Here is a 15,177-nt window from a genome sequence, read left to right as displayed (position 1 = left end):
AGCACATCAACGTGAGCTCCAGACTAATGGGCAGTGACAGTGAAACAGGCCATACAAATGCAGCAGGAGGGATTGTAACTCAGGGAATGACTGACATCTCAACAGTATATTGCTCTCATGTCAGACTGCCGGCTGCATTGCAAGATAGAAAAGTGGCTTCCTGTGTACCTAAATTATTTATGATGGCCGCAAAAATGTAATGCTGTAACAAGAGCCCTGTCTCCTCTTCTTGGCACATTAGACCAGACTATCAGAATAACAAATGCTCCGCTGACCTTGGCCCCAGCATTGCTGTGTTCAGATTAGTTCCACACAGCACTGTTTTATTGTGATCAGACATGCCCTTGCTCTGTGTTAGACTGCTTGAGTGCAATGAATATCAATTGGACATTTGCATCTCTCTGTGGATTTGCAGTGCTTGTAGATGTCTGTACCGCTGAACTGTGCCGCAGATGCACACCGCAGGCAGCTGTTGTGAACAATAACAGGCTGTGTGTGAGCGTTTCTTGTGGTTTTTGCAGCATCACTTAAGAGAGCGTTTCAGCGAGATTTGAGGTCTCTGGAGAAAAGCGGGATCCCTTCGCAGTCAGCTTTATGAAGAGTAATCAAACTTCTTCTTTTTTTTTTTACATTGTGTAAATGGGTATTCAGAACACAAAGTATATGGTGTGTGGGGTATTATTTTGTAATGACAATTGCCTGTTTGGCAGACTGTGTAATAGTAATTGAGAACAAAGTAACCCAAAGAACAATTCAACATGTAAACTTCCTGCCAACAAGACAGCCATTTTGATTTGGGTTTGGAGAAATTGTTGCAGTTTTCTTGAAGCTTTCAATAATGGACTTTCTACTGACAGAAGCACCTCTGCCGATTGGTTGTGGATCTAAAGTCAAAGCTCTTGAGTTTCCCCTCATGATATGTGTATTGAACGTTCACATATAGTTTGTAATTTGGTGAAGATCCTATTCATATTTGCTTTAAGCAGCATATCTTTATCTTGGTTGTATCTTTATACGATTAATTGTCTTGTTCTGTATTTTACTGATCATTAAAAGCACTTCATTGCTGCTATATGTAATAAAATGACATCAGTGACAAATGACAAACTGTTCTTTAGATTTATTTGCTTTCTAAAAAAAATCACTATAAATAAGTTGTAAGGAGCGCAGGTTAAGTAGCAGTTGGTGATAGCGTGGCTGTGATGGTATACAGAGATCTAGTTAGAGCGGTGCACTTCATCAAAGGATCCTGTTCCCTGGAGCTGCAGCGTGAGGGGAGTCTTCACCAGCGGCGACTGGATCACCACCGTGGCCCTGAACCGCCTGTTCTCACTGTAACACATGACATGTTAACATATGAATCCTAAGCCTGTTGTGGTAGAAAAACGTTAATATTTCATCTGCCTTTGCAGCACAAGCTTAACATGATCCCTGTGTAGACACTGTGGTTGTGTTTGTTACCAGGGAGTGAAGCTAATCTGAAGAAACTGGCTACAGCTGGTAGCGTGAGGCTCCTCGGACCTGAGAAGCCCAAAGTCTGGTGTCACTATGAACACATGGGAGTCTCCTTCATCTGACTCTGCACGCACACACACACACACACGCGCGCGCGCGCACACACACACACACAATGAAACAAGGTATATGAGTCAATTCTAGGAATATTACTCAAAACTGCCTCAATGTGCATCATTTTTTGCTGTGACTTCATTAGACGTAGTTTTCTTGCCAGTATTACTGCATAACAGAAGGTAATCATTTGATGTTAAACTCTCTCATTATACTTAACAGACTTTGGAAAAGCTCCAGACTGGTAATAATACTGAAGAATCAGACATCTTCCTACTGCTACAGAAAATAATGAGATAGAAATATATGTAATATCTGTCATTCCAAAGTACTGAATGTATAAAAATATAGAATAATTCTAGCTAGCATAGCCAGGTTGTACTTAAATTAAAGACCTAAACAGACCCCAGAGCCAATGTAAAAGCAATGAGGAGAATGCCAAACACATACAGAGGACATTTCAGTAGTTACCTATAGCTGATTTCCAGTAAGTATGGGCTCCATGGCAGTAAAGGCTGACTTCTATTGTCTGCGTTTGCCCCGAGTAGCAGAAACCAAAGTTGACATTGTCAGTGGACAGACGGATTGTAGCAAGATCCAAATGGGCACGAAGAGGCACCGTCTGTACAGAGCAGAGAAGGAATGGACTTTGTGAGGTGAAATATTTATCTACATAGCTATAGTTAATGGTCAATGATAACACTGAATTATTTATTTTCCCCTTTCTCCTTTTCTGTAGTTAAGATTTCTTGCAGTCTTTAACCTGCTGACTGTTGTTGCTGTAGTGAATCAGGAGGTTTTGCTGGAACCTCAGCGTCCTCTGTCCACCTGCACTGTGGATTAGCGTCACCCCAGGTGGGACTTCCTCTCGTGCCTGGTCTGCGTGGTCCAGGAGGGACAGGGAGCAGTGGAAGGCCACTTTCACCTGGTATTCATAGGAAAGGTCGCACCTTACTTCAAGATAAGGGAAGATCCTCTAGATTTAAATCTTTCAGTATCTACACTATACATCATGCAGGGATCTCCTCATCTCACCGGCATGCTGTGTTGTGGCTGCAGGACCAGAGACTGACTGTCACCAGTGGGTGGGTTGCTAGAGGTGCTGGTCCGTGCTTGAGGCTGTGGTTTGAGCACTAAAAACGGCGACTGAGTCCCCAGTCTGAAGTTTAGGGGCATCTCTGAGCTGTTTTTCAACCGAAAGCTCTGTTTGATGTCAAATTCACTAACCACCAGCTGCAAAGCAAAACAAGCAGAAAAACAACCAATGAGCATGACTGGACAGAAATACTGAGCACCTTGGGGTCAGTACCTCAGGCGTGCACTTCAGTTTGTCAGTGCACTTTTAATTAGTGATGTAGATTTTTCAGACAGACCTCCTTCTCTGATTCTCCCCTCAGTAAATCACCGGCTGAGGCACGGAACTGCAGCACCCCCTCATCCTCCTCCATCTGTACTAACAGCCTGCGGGAACAGGGAGCCAAGAGGAAGATATGCAACTTAATCAGACCACCTCTGAGCTCCTTTTCCTAACCTCAGCTAATTTTAATTTGGGAAACATAAATTGAGTTGGATGCACTGAGGGTTCGGGGGACATAAATAGCATGGCTGTAATTGCTTACACTGCAGGTTTAACGACTGCTAGTAGATCCAATCTGACAGGCTCCAAATCCAAACCCTGAGCTCTTCCAACTTTACCCGGGACACAGGAAGCCATCTGTAAACACACACAACAAAATTATAGGGGGAATTGAGAGTGCATCAGAGCCATCTACCTTTTGCCATTTTTAAACATTTGAAATTAAAAGACAGTGTTCAGTGTTTTGAACATGTTACCTTGGAGTCCAGACTCATGAAGCCCAGTGCCAAACCCAAACATCTGGACTCACAAACGGAACCAGAAAGAGTCAAAGGAGTGAAAGACGCATGGATTGTGCTGCTACTCTTGGCTGGAATCACCTTGAGATAAGCAGCAGACAGGAAATTATTCATTATTCATTATGTGGCTAAACGCAATGTTTAACTGGTTAAATTGTTGATGTGGCCAAAATCTGTTCAATTTACTATTTGCTGAGGTGTGATGCAGTATGGGTAATCTGAGAGGTTGCCCATATGAGGTCTGATGTGGACAGACAAGAGTTTCTTCTTTGCAGGAAAGGGATAAAGACAGGTTTCCTCTTCATCACAGTCATCCTCGGTTATATATTCCTCACCTTCCCCGTCCTGAAATCAAAAGGGGTGAGCTGTTTTGTGCAAAGAATAAAATGTGCATTTTATGTTGGTCGACTTACCGGCATTGTAGCCATAACAATTTCCCAGAGGCAAAGTCATAAAAGTCATGAAAGTTTATGTTTGCGTTTCAGTGTTGTGGTATTAAATGTACTCACAGTCGTGCTTTGGAGGGAGGTGCTCGTTCCCTCAGAGCCTGGCGTCTGATTTCTTTCCCAGGCTGTTGGATGGTTCCCGTCAGAAATCCTTAAAGCTCCAGACAACACCTCATTGCCATCAGCATCTTTAACTGGAAAGGCGTCTCCATATGTCACCACCACATCCACCAGTTTACGGTCATTCTGATCTACGTTGTATGTTTCCCAGTCCAAGCGAATATCTGGTAGCACATAAAGATTTAGATTAGAAAGCTTTATTAACCCCTAGAGGGGAAACTACATTGGTTGCTCATACAGGGACATTATAGTAGTAGACTAACACTAACACTAACACATATTCCAGGAGGACATATGAGGATCTCAGGAATCCAGCTAATTACTAAATTAAAATGTAATGTAAATGCAATTGCTGAATTACTAAATAAAAGTCAGATTATAAATGATCCACCCTAAGCAGGAACAATAAAATAGTCAATACATATGCAAGGAAACCTTTTAAATTATGTCGAAAACATGACCCTTTATTCAGAAAACAAGCAATTATCACATGCCATTCATAAGTTTTACAGCTGGGGGCACTAAAGACCTTCTAAATCGTTCTGTGGATCATCTTGATATCCATAACTGTCCTCTCTACACACTTTTATCCTTACCAAACATGGTGGGATTGTTGATGCGAAGAGAACGGGACACCGTGTCACCTCCAGAGACATGAGTGCCATACCTAATGATGCAAACAGGAACATAAAACCAAAAGATATAATTGCATTGCTACAAAAATGATGGTGGATTTTAATTGCAGAAATGGAGAGTGGAACAGACTGTATGGCTGGTCCCTGATTCTGGTCATCTGGACGTGGACCCGTCATTTGGAAGTAGAGTGGGCAGCCTTTCACCGTCATCTGCATGGGAACGAGCGTGGGCTCAAGGTCCCCGACCTGCAGGAGGAACATTATGTTTCAGCACTATTCATCAGTCTGCATGTCCACAGTCAACAGTTATCTTGCAGTAAAAAGTAATTTCTAATCCTGAAATATTTGTTACATCGCATCGTATGCCATCATACTTTGGATATGAGGTGATCTCTGTATTCCCCCCACATGTCTGTGTAGGCAGTGACATTCACAGTCTGGGTCTCAAAAGGTCCCAGCATCCCGCTGGCTGGTAGGACAAAGAAAGCTGCACCTTTTCCATGAGCCAGCAGGCTGCTCACAAACTCTGCCAACAGAAATACACTCAGAACATGAAGGGTGTGTCCTCAATCTGCTTTCAAAATTGTGTTCACTGATGAAAAGTTACCCTCATGTGCTTTTTCTTCTACTTTCTTGGCTTGAACTGAGTGAAGCGGCTTCTTGACGTATGTGAATCTGCAATTAAAATGCAGCCCGTGTCACATCTGCAGTACAGAAAAGTCATTCTTTGATCCATTATTCAGGACAGTGAGTGAACTCCTTTACCTTTTCTCTGGCTGGATATTTGGCTCTGAGACATGGCAGGTGAAATACTCCACTTCTATGTTGAAAGGGGCAGGGATAGCAGTTTGATTGGTTATCAGCAACTGCTTGGTAACGGCTCTCTTCAAAATGACATCCTCTCCAAAGTCGAGTAAGGGGCTCTTTCCATCTGGGGTAGAGCTACAAGAACAGTGGCCATATTTTGACTTACTTAACGCTTGTGCTGTGAAGTCAGTGCTGCTACAAGGAGGTTAGACACTAGACTTTAAGTAAAGGTTACTACCAGACGCTGGGCAGCGAGTAGGACACCCTCAGTTTCTTGGTTTTGGAAGCCACGATGCCAAGAACAAGAGGAGAGTTCATCCCCTGGACCTCACAGAAAGCAGCTACGTCAGTCAGCTCCAGCTGGACAAAAAACAAACAACATAAGGCCGATTATCATTAACAAATATGTTTCCTTATAGAATCAGTGCATCGTTTAGCTGTATCTTTTAGCAGTAGAATTTGTCTCCTTCACCCTCACATACTGAGTGACCAATCTTGCGACCTTGTGGTGTGTTAATAACTGGTACTTACATCTGTGTGAGAGACAAAGTTAACTGTGATCTCCAAACTAGCATTAGGTGCCAGAGTACCAGAGGAGGGGTCAAAACTGGCTGTACACAGTTCAGCCTGTTTACCCTGGAGCCGAGCCTGGTGGGGAAAATGTAAAACTCACATCATCAAGTACTAATTGTCATAAAAGACATTCTAATCTTAGCCAATTTTAAGAATCATTCTCATAGCTATAGTGTGTATCAAAACAATCTTACATATCACAGATACAGATTATGCATACAAACATGATTCAAATGCAGCATTCATTCTTCTTACAGTAAATCAAGTGGTGATAATATGTTAACACTAGTGATGGTGGTGAGCAGTACCATCCAGCTGAAGTCTGAAGGCAGCCGGGTCTGGTTGAAGAGAGTGACAGTTGTCTTGGCAGGAACTCCAATGTAGAGTTCAGAGAGGAGCAGCTCACAGTTTAGCAGGCACACCTGAGGAGACTGTACATCTGCTCGTACCGACAAGTGGCTGCAGTGAACACACAGGCAGTGCTACTTACTGAGTGCTGTCACTGAGTAACATCATAACTGTGCTATTATAGTGTTGCCAACAGCCTACTATCATATTTAAGGAAACGTTTGCATCTTAAGGTAGATGTTGATGAGAGGAACAGTGAAGTTTTATGTGGCCGAGCATCCTTACCATCCTGTTCCATTCTCCACCGACAGCTCAAGCTCTGTTTCATACCGCTGGCAGAAATGTGGCAAAAATAGCACATCCACACTGCAGGAGCCCAAGGGGGGCAGAACACCTCTGCATGGCTCCACTAAGATCTAAGCAACAGAGATCCATATGAATGCAAAAACACAAATAGTGCTATAAACATGAACTATATCTTTCATGTTATTTTTATCACAGATGTGTTGCTGTATTAATCTACTGAACAGTACCTGTGCGTCCTGGTGGTTCTGTCTCTCCCTCAGCATCCAGGAGGCCTCCAGCTGGGTGATGTTGGTGAGCAGCAGTGTGGTCTGCGTCTGCTCTCCTAGCATCATGAGCCCAAAGTCCACACTGGGGACACTGAGGGTCACTATGGGACCCTACCCAAAATCAAATGATGAGTATAAAGACGCCACAGCTCATAGACAAACTTTACTTAAAGAATGTCACAGCAACACATCATGGAATAGTAAGGCATTTTGGGAAGATTTCATGTTTTGTGTCATTCTTGCCTTGAAAGTCACCTCCACAGCCAAAGCGACGGGCTCGTGGTGGTGCTCTATGTGGCAAGCCAGACTGGTCACAACCTTCTCTGGCTTCCCTCCAGTAACAATCAGGTCGAAATCAAAGCACTCATTCTCCTCTAGACCCAAACCCATGAAGGACAAATCAAACAGTGATGAGCAAATAAATAACTATGAAATGCCGTATAATCTATAATGTACAAATTCAGGTTAATTGTGTTAAAGGAAGCATCAGTCTACATTGTACTGTGTTACACACCTATTCTACCAGTAGAGGGCTCTACCTCTATTATGTGGCTGCTGCTGTTCATCCTCTCCCACTGAAAAGAGATGCAGGTTTTGCTGTGGTTCCACATCTGATACAAACAAGATGTAAAGACACCATGAATACCTGTATTTATGGCACAGAATTCAACATTTGTCAGTTATGGTTAACAGAAGGAAAAAGGGATTTAAATAACCTTGAATTGTCTGCGGGTGGTTGTACAAATAAAAATCTCTCCAGGGATTACAACAGCATAGGGCTCCAGTAGGACCCTGTACGGCTCTGCAGACCCCTTGACCTCTATCTCCATGACGATGACATCGCTCACCTTGGAGCCAGCGCGCACAGGCTGGAGGACGCTACATTTCCAGCCCAACACAAACACAATCCAACACTTCATTAGATAAAAAGCAGGCCAAAGGTACGGAAGCCCAGATAGCCAAGTGAGAAAAGAAATGTTTATGTTGTTTTCTAAATAGTTTTCTCTCTTTATGACTTAAGAACGGGTGATTTAAAAAAAAAAGTTTTACCAGGATGCTCTTTCTAAATTCCTTTTCTGATTTTTTCTTCTTCTGTGAAAACCATTGAATTTTTGTTGTCTTAATGCAGAAAAAAGCACCTTTGGTTAATGATCGTCGGGTTGGGGGTTCAATTTCCAAATTCTTCTATTGTGGCAAAGTGCAAGATGCACTCTTGTGGACAACATGAGTATTACAAAAACAAACAAGTAAAGGTCAACGAAAAATATGTACTTTTTTCCCTTAAGATTATCCTGGCAAAACCTTTTTTATCACAAACACACGAGAGAAGACTATAAAAAAACAGAAAGGTTAGAAAATCACTAGATTTTCTTTCTCTCATTTGCCTCTCAGGGCTTCCATACAAAGAAGCCTTGTAATGTTATTTTTATATATTAATATTGACAGCACACATTTCTGCTACTGTTAATGCAAAGTCACAGGAACTTTACCGATTGTCACTGGGCTCTGGTGGCAGCTGTGGGACATCCCTCAGGACTAAGTGACAGACACTGTGGTAATCCTTTATCTTAAGAAAACATTATGAATAGAACATTAAATATATATCAGCAAGAAATATTTCTTTCTGGTACATATGAAATGGAGACTTTAAATGTAGGAATTACAGTATTCTTAAAGCATAACTCGTGATATCATAAACCCATCTTTACCTCTTTTGGACAGAAGGTGAAGAGAAACTCTTCTTCCTGGCAGGAGCCCAAAACCCCTGTTAGGGGGCTGACGTGGAAAACATCATCTGTGGCGAGGTGGAACTGAATATGGGAGGGCTCTGGGGTTTCCCCTGGCAGCAGAGGGCGCAGGTTGGGCTTCATGATCTGCCAGTGGAAAGGCAGCTCCAAGTGGCTTCATCCCCAGAGAGAGAGAACGACAGAGTTATGTGATATATAATAATGATTCCTGAAGGGGAACTCCTTTTCTACTTGTGCCACAGTGAAAAAGAGCAGCACAGGGTCAGTGACAGAGCAGCAGCCCTGGGCCGTGTAGCTAATCAGCATTTTTGTTCTTATTCGAGGGCACTTCACGATGTTATCCTGTGGCCAAAAAGAGCACGGATGATGTTTGCACTTATGGAGGAAATTTAAAAAACATGATAATATTTGGCCATTTCATACTTTGTTGTGATGATATATGAAGGTGTGAAGCTTACACATTGTTTTTGATGATGATTTTTTTCTGGTGCACAGAGTGAGGGTTACATGGGCTGAAACGGACAAACTGGTCTGCAGTGAGGTCGTGCGCCTCTCCCAGCACAGGAGGCTCCTTCTTCCCAGATACAGACACAAGCTCAAGTGCAATTAGCTGTCCCTCACCTGGAAAACAGACACACATTATAGACAACAACATCCCAAAAAGTACGTTTTACCTTAAGCTGGAGGAACTTCAAAGCATCAGTTTTTATAGATAAAGCTCTTAGGAAAGTTTCTGATCAGTGAAAAGATTTACCTTCAATGGAAATGTCTTTCACCTGGCAGTTGTCACAGACAACAGTGAAAACCTGACAGCTCTTCTCAGCAGCGGTGGGAAAGAAAACCACCTGCAAACACACACACATATATTTATCTGAGGATTTGTAAGACTGAATGTCTACACACACAGCGACATAATTTACCTTCATAACAGTCTCACCTCCACTACAGTAGCCTCTCCTGGCGCCAGCACAAAAAGAGACGGGCTGACAGCAAAGGGTGGCTGCTCAGAAAAGTAAGTTCTCGCCACAGACTATATAAAGAAAGAAAAACCCTCAGTCACATAAAGTATACCTTTTTACAATAAAAATCTTAGTATTCCATCTGCTGGTGAGCATCTTTATCACCACAATGAAACATTTACTCCACTGCAGACAATGTGTGAGACAGATTTTTACCCTGACGTTTGAGGCTGGCCACTGGCTCTTAGGGATGATGCAGAACGTCCCGGTACTGAGACCAACATTTTGGCAAAGGAACTCAACAAACTTGACTCCTCCAACGAGACAACAGCCACAGTCCAGAACTCTTGGTACTGCACAATAATTAACGAGAAACATATCAACAGTGTGTGACCAAATAAAGTACACTGTTGAGCATAACAAGAAATGGTAGAATGTGCGGAGATTCACATGTGAGTATAGGAGGGGGTCGTCTGGCCGCGATGGGCACCACAAGCAGGTGTTCAGCCTGAGTCTCCACCAATATGAAGTCCTCATAGTCCCCGAGGGAGTCTGGAGCGAAGCGCACTGTGTACTTACAACTCATTCCTGGGGCAACAACACCACCCTCACCAGGGAATCTCCCTGTCAAAACATATCTGAATATCAGTCCCTTCTTACATTGTACAATTTATATTGTTATGTTTTAGTGTTTCATACAGTGAGTGGAGCTGGAATTCACTTACAGGATTGCAAGAGCAAAACAGGATTGCCAAAAAAACACCAATTGCATTCCAGAGATCCACGGCTTTATTTGTCAAAACTCTACGGCATTCCTTTTTGGTACGGTCACTAAGACTTGTTACTCTGGAGGATTTCCTCACAAGCCAGTGTAGTAGGTATAAGGAAGCCTATCAGAACAAGAGGAAGGACTCACCGAGGCCAATAGAAAAGTAAGGAGTGGTGGGAGGGATCACGCGGACGTGACGGCAAACAGAAGTCAAGTTTTTCAGCTCCAGTGTAGTCTAGAACAGGACAATGCATGTTACTGTACATCATCTCATTGACAGGAAGTTAGTTCTGGTGGGTGTTCTGAAATTTTCCCTTGTAATAGTTCAGTATAAGTCACTGAAACTTGTGAAACATACCTCGTAAACCTGCCCCACACTGTACTCAGTGAAAACCACCACTGAAGGTTTAGCTAGGAAGACTGGTACAGGATCATCAGTGGAGCTTTCAGGGAGAAAGAGCACAAACACGACACATGAGCGTTCTGTCTGTTCTCTGTAAACACAGTCTCACAGGAAGTGGTGAGCTGGGTAACAGGCCGACACAAAGTGCATTAAATTCCATGTCAAAACCACAAAGCAAACATTTCTGATTTTACTCTCTTCATCTGCCAAAGAAGAAATTTGTCTTTTGCGTTGTTCAAAGCCTGAGCTGCACATGATGTGAAAGTAGTAAGGGATTGTCGTTCAAGGAAATAAAAACCCCGTAGCTAATCTTCCAAACCAATGATCCAATACTGCCACCATCACAGAGTATGTGAAATATTCATATTACGTTAAGACAAATTACAGTTACAGAGTTGCCACACCAACCACACATATTTGGTAGATCTTGCTGACAAGACTGACGCCAAATAGAAAACTATACATCCTCCCACTGTTAGTTGTGACAGTGTGATTTGTGTCAAAATGCTTTCAAAATGTTTGGCCGCCTTTTTGCTAAGAGTCAATCTGTATTCAGACATAATGCGACTCAGGCCTGAACATAATGTGTCAGATGGAGAGAACAGTTTTTTTCTGTTTGTATGTGGGAGTATCGATATAACTATTTTTGAAGAGTCCTCACAATGCCTTGACTTTGTACTGTGATATGGCATATGGAATGATATATAACTGCCAGCCCAGCATAAAGCACTTCTATGCACAATATCTGGCGACCATAACTTAACATAACATAACATGTATGGTTTTTTGTTTAAAGTGACTCCACAGCTGGTATAATTCACATTTCAAGATAACTGACATAGGATGAAGAAACACAACCTGGCAGATCAGTCTGGAATATAAACACATCTCTTGCTCCCAGCTCTGGCACAAAAGACACACTGCCCCTGGCACTGACAAAAAGGGTACTCATGTTTGCATTTAACATTGAAGAGTGATTGTCTGAACTAAGCCTATTACATTTCCTCAGCTATGACCCATACAAGCTTTTTCATATGTGACCCACTATGTCAATACCCCACCTTTTTATATTTGCTTTAATATTTAGGATTTATTGTGAAAAGGGGAACACAGCCTTTATGCTCAGCTCATTCCAGGTACCTTTGCTCCTCCATTCCTTTCCTCACGTGCGCCGTCTTCCCCACTTTGGTTCTGGGCCGGACGAGGGATGTGCCACCCTGATGTGCATTTGGAGGAAGGAAGCGAGGGTTGCGTAGGAAACTGTGTCTATCTTTCAGCTTCTGAAGTTTTTCCCACCCCTCTGCCCGATCCTTTGCACTTGGCTCACCCTTCCACTTTGGTCTGGGCTTGGTCTGGTTCAGTTTCTAAAACATATTAGAGATTATAAGCAGTTTAATGATGTTTTCTATTGAATATTCCTAGAACAATTATCTAATCAAGTTTCCATGCTTCCTAGAGGAATTTGGGCTTGCCGCATCAGAATCATCATGCATATCAGTTTTCACAAATCAGAGGAATGCCTTTAAATAATGTTCTTTTTACATCCTATTTTGTCCCTGTTGTCCTGTTTTTGTTGTTTTTTCTGATTACTCTTTGCTTCAGTTGATTGTCTACTCTCATTCCATCCATACAGGGTTAATCGAAAGGCTGTAGGTTTCTGACTCCTCACCTCCCGAGGAGTTTTCTTCCTCTGTGGGGCATCTGAGCTGGATTCACAGGTCAGGCTGAGATCTGAGATCATTTCTAGCACTGCCTTGTCTGGACTGGGAAGTCGAGTGTAACCATCATCCTGAGGCTCCCTGGACACGTGCATGGTGTAAGCGGCTGTAGGTTGGGCAGGATCCGATTTCACTAACAGCAAAAGGATATGTGAATTATTGAGCAAAAAACACACCATTTATGAATGAGAGGAGTTCCAAAGAGGGACATATACTTGCTGCTGGTGCTTCCACATGTGGTTTTTGTGGAGGTAGGTAGTCCTGGGGGGAAATTAGGTTGTTTATTTCCAGAAGATTTTGGTCTACACACCAGGAGAAGACTGATTTCACTGAAAACAGACATAAGAAACAACATCAAATAAATACAATTATAGCATCCCTGTTGGATTCAAAGCAAATATAGAGAAATAAATCACACAACAGCTTTATAGACAATATCAGCAAGCATTTAGCATATTCATGACAATCTCACCAGTAAGGAGGCCCTGATGGTCATAAACATCACCCATCTCCTCTTTCATCCTCTTGTAGGCCTGGCTTTCTGTGGCCGCAGCCCGAGCTCTGGCCTGAATTAAATGACTCTCCAGCATGTCAGACTCTTTTACACACCGGCTGTACTCAGAATGAGCCTATAGAGATTATACAGATTTATATCACTGTGACATATCTGCTGTTGACAGTGAATTATGAGGCATGCAATACAGGTTATATTATTTTGTTACTAACAGTGGCGTTGGATCACCTGTTGAAGCTCTTCAACATATCTGTCATGGTAGCTGCTTCGTCCATTTTTGGTCTTGATGAGGTTGGACAAAGTGTCCTTCCCAATTATGTCTGTCGAGTAAAGGTCCTTGAAAGTGCTTGCTAACACGTGAGAAATGTCCTAATGTCACAGGAGACAGAGGGTTTTAAAATGTGAGGTCCTTTTTGAGGTCATGTTTCGTGGGAATTTAATGGTGAGCGGCTGTTCTTATCAGCCACAGTAACTAGCAGGTGTTCATTAACGTTACCTGGGACTTTCCTGATGCCGGTTTGTGGCTGTTCACTGACGGATCAAACCGCGATTGGTTTCTCGGTCCTGGTTCTTTCAGCATGATGCAGAAGCAGTGAGCGACTAGCTAACGAGAAATGTTTCATTTGCTAATCAGCTAGCGCTAATTAGTTAGCATTAGCAGAGCACCTTAACTTAAGCACCTAACTTCAAGTTTACTCGCAAATAATGTCAAAAGCGTCAAAAACAGACACATAGTGGTAGCGTGACAACCTTCACGAATCATTCACCCTCCAACTACGCACACATAATTCAGCCAAAGGTGCGGCTAGAAGTTAGTTTTGTTGGAGTCCCTCACTGCTCGCTGCTTTTCCGCCATATTTGTGTACATATGGTTGCCATAGCGACAGCCAAAGGTCCATCCGCTACAGGAAGAAGCTAAAAATATACAGTATTTAACTTTTTAGTGTTATTTTGTGCCCCAAAATAAACAGTTAAACAAAAAACACTTTATCGTTACACAGTAGTTATTTTTGTACATTCTGACTGAATGATATACACTGTTGTATTGTAGAGGCAGCTACTAACTAAATCTGTATAGTTTTCAGATTTCTTTACATGTACACAATGCCAGCAACTTTATATAAACGTTATAATACCATATAAACATATCAATAGTTAATCTAATAACAGCAATAACTAATAACAACAACACATTGGACACATTAAAGACCACAGAGAGCATGTCACAGGGATTAAGCTGATATTAGTTTTAATTATTTTCAGAAAACTTGAGTCAAAGATATATAATATATTTCCCTCAAGGAGGTGAAATCAAATTAGACATAAGAATACTGTCAACATCAACTGCTATATTGAGTTAATAATTAAAGATTGTTTGATTTCACTGCATCAGGATCATTTGAATTAATAAGGATTTCCTGATTCTCTGCTGTATTTTCTGACACACTGAACCATATGAACCTGACCACCTCATATGAGGCGAGATGCAACATGTTATTAAACAAACACACCTGCGTTGTCTCTGTTGTCAGAGTGATTTCTTTCCCACAGTGCTGCCTGGAAAGAGTAGCTGACTGGCCTACAAGCAGGTACTAACCAGGCTCATGTAAAGTTGGGTGGTTACGGTAGATTGTGGTATGCAAAGTCTTTACAAACCATTGTATGCAAAAAGAGTTACTCCTAATGGTTTGAAATTCATAGGAGGCTCAGATACCAAAGACACCCAAAACAAAATCCTGGACTGTGCTGATCAGCTCATGCGGTGCTCCAGTGGGATTCTCAAAGAGGTGATTGTTGAGCCTACTTTGTAGCTCCTCGTGGTTTGCCAGAAAGAGCTGTATTTTTTATTTTTTTACCCCCACAAGACTTGCCCCAGCGCGAGAGTTCATAGGACAGAACAGGCTGGCTGACACTGATAATAGAGAGGCACAAAGAGGGATCTGTCTGAGCCCTTGTATATTACATTCTAACAATGAACAGGAGTGTGTCCAGTGCACACAAACACTGTTTACCCACTATTACATTAAAGTATCCTGCCATAGTAGTGACACCAATAACAAAAAAATAAAGAAAGAGCTCTCTTTAAATTCATCAAAGTCCAGAAAGTGAGTTTCTGTGTTC

General features: G+C 42.3%; 1 protein-coding gene across 1 annotated transcript; it reads right to left on the bottom strand.

Moving 5' to 3' along the window:
• Positions 1–1,131: 1,131 nt before the first annotated feature.
• Positions 1,132–13,636, bottom strand: dlec1 (DLEC1 cilia and flagella associated protein). The gene is made up of 38 exons (XM_070853344.1): positions 13,553–13,636; positions 13,285–13,425; positions 13,015–13,171; positions 12,758–12,871; positions 12,494–12,675; positions 11,965–12,188; positions 10,780–10,864; positions 10,569–10,656; positions 10,103–10,276; positions 9,869–10,005; positions 9,631–9,723; positions 9,448–9,538; positions 9,152–9,314; positions 8,655–8,847; positions 8,436–8,512; positions 7,662–7,824; positions 7,460–7,556; positions 7,189–7,319; positions 6,907–7,056; positions 6,659–6,789; positions 6,334–6,484; positions 5,984–6,100; positions 5,691–5,812; positions 5,411–5,566; positions 5,253–5,320; positions 5,020–5,171; positions 4,776–4,891; positions 4,607–4,677; positions 3,954–4,174; positions 3,631–3,789; positions 3,403–3,525; positions 3,189–3,283; positions 2,943–3,030; positions 2,605–2,802; positions 2,333–2,494; positions 2,041–2,191; positions 1,462–1,579; positions 1,132–1,332 (listed from the first exon to the last, which is right to left on the bottom strand). The coding sequence occupies exons 1-38, from the start codon at positions 13,634–13,636 to the stop codon at positions 1,218–1,220; spliced, it is 5,058 nt and encodes a 1,685-aa protein (XP_070709445.1). The 3' UTR covers positions 1,132–1,217.
• Positions 13,637–15,177: the final 1,541 nt, after the last annotated feature.

Source organism: Pempheris klunzingeri, chromosome 21, assembly GCF_042242105.1.
Source record: "Pempheris klunzingeri isolate RE-2024b chromosome 21, fPemKlu1.hap1, whole genome shotgun sequence".
NCBI lineage: Eukaryota > Metazoa > Chordata > Actinopteri > Acropomatiformes > Pempheridae > Pempheris > Pempheris klunzingeri.
Note: the sequence above shows the minus strand (reverse complement) of the source record. Positions and strands in the feature narration are given on the sequence as shown.

Excerpts from the sequence above, each read along its gene's own strand:
- dlec1 (XM_070853344.1), bottom strand. The coding sequence starts at position 13,636 with ATGCTGAAAGAACCAGGACCGAGAAACCAATCGCGGTTTGATCCGTCA. Across the intron at positions 5,567-5,690 it reads TACTCGCTGCCCAGCGTCTG|CCCCTTACTCGACTTTGGAG; the intron begins GTAGTAACCTTT and ends AGATGGAAAGAG. Across the intron at positions 4,678-4,775 it reads AATCAGGGACCAGCCATACA|GTATGGCACTCATGTCTCTG; the intron begins GTCTGTTCCACT and ends TTGCATCATTAG.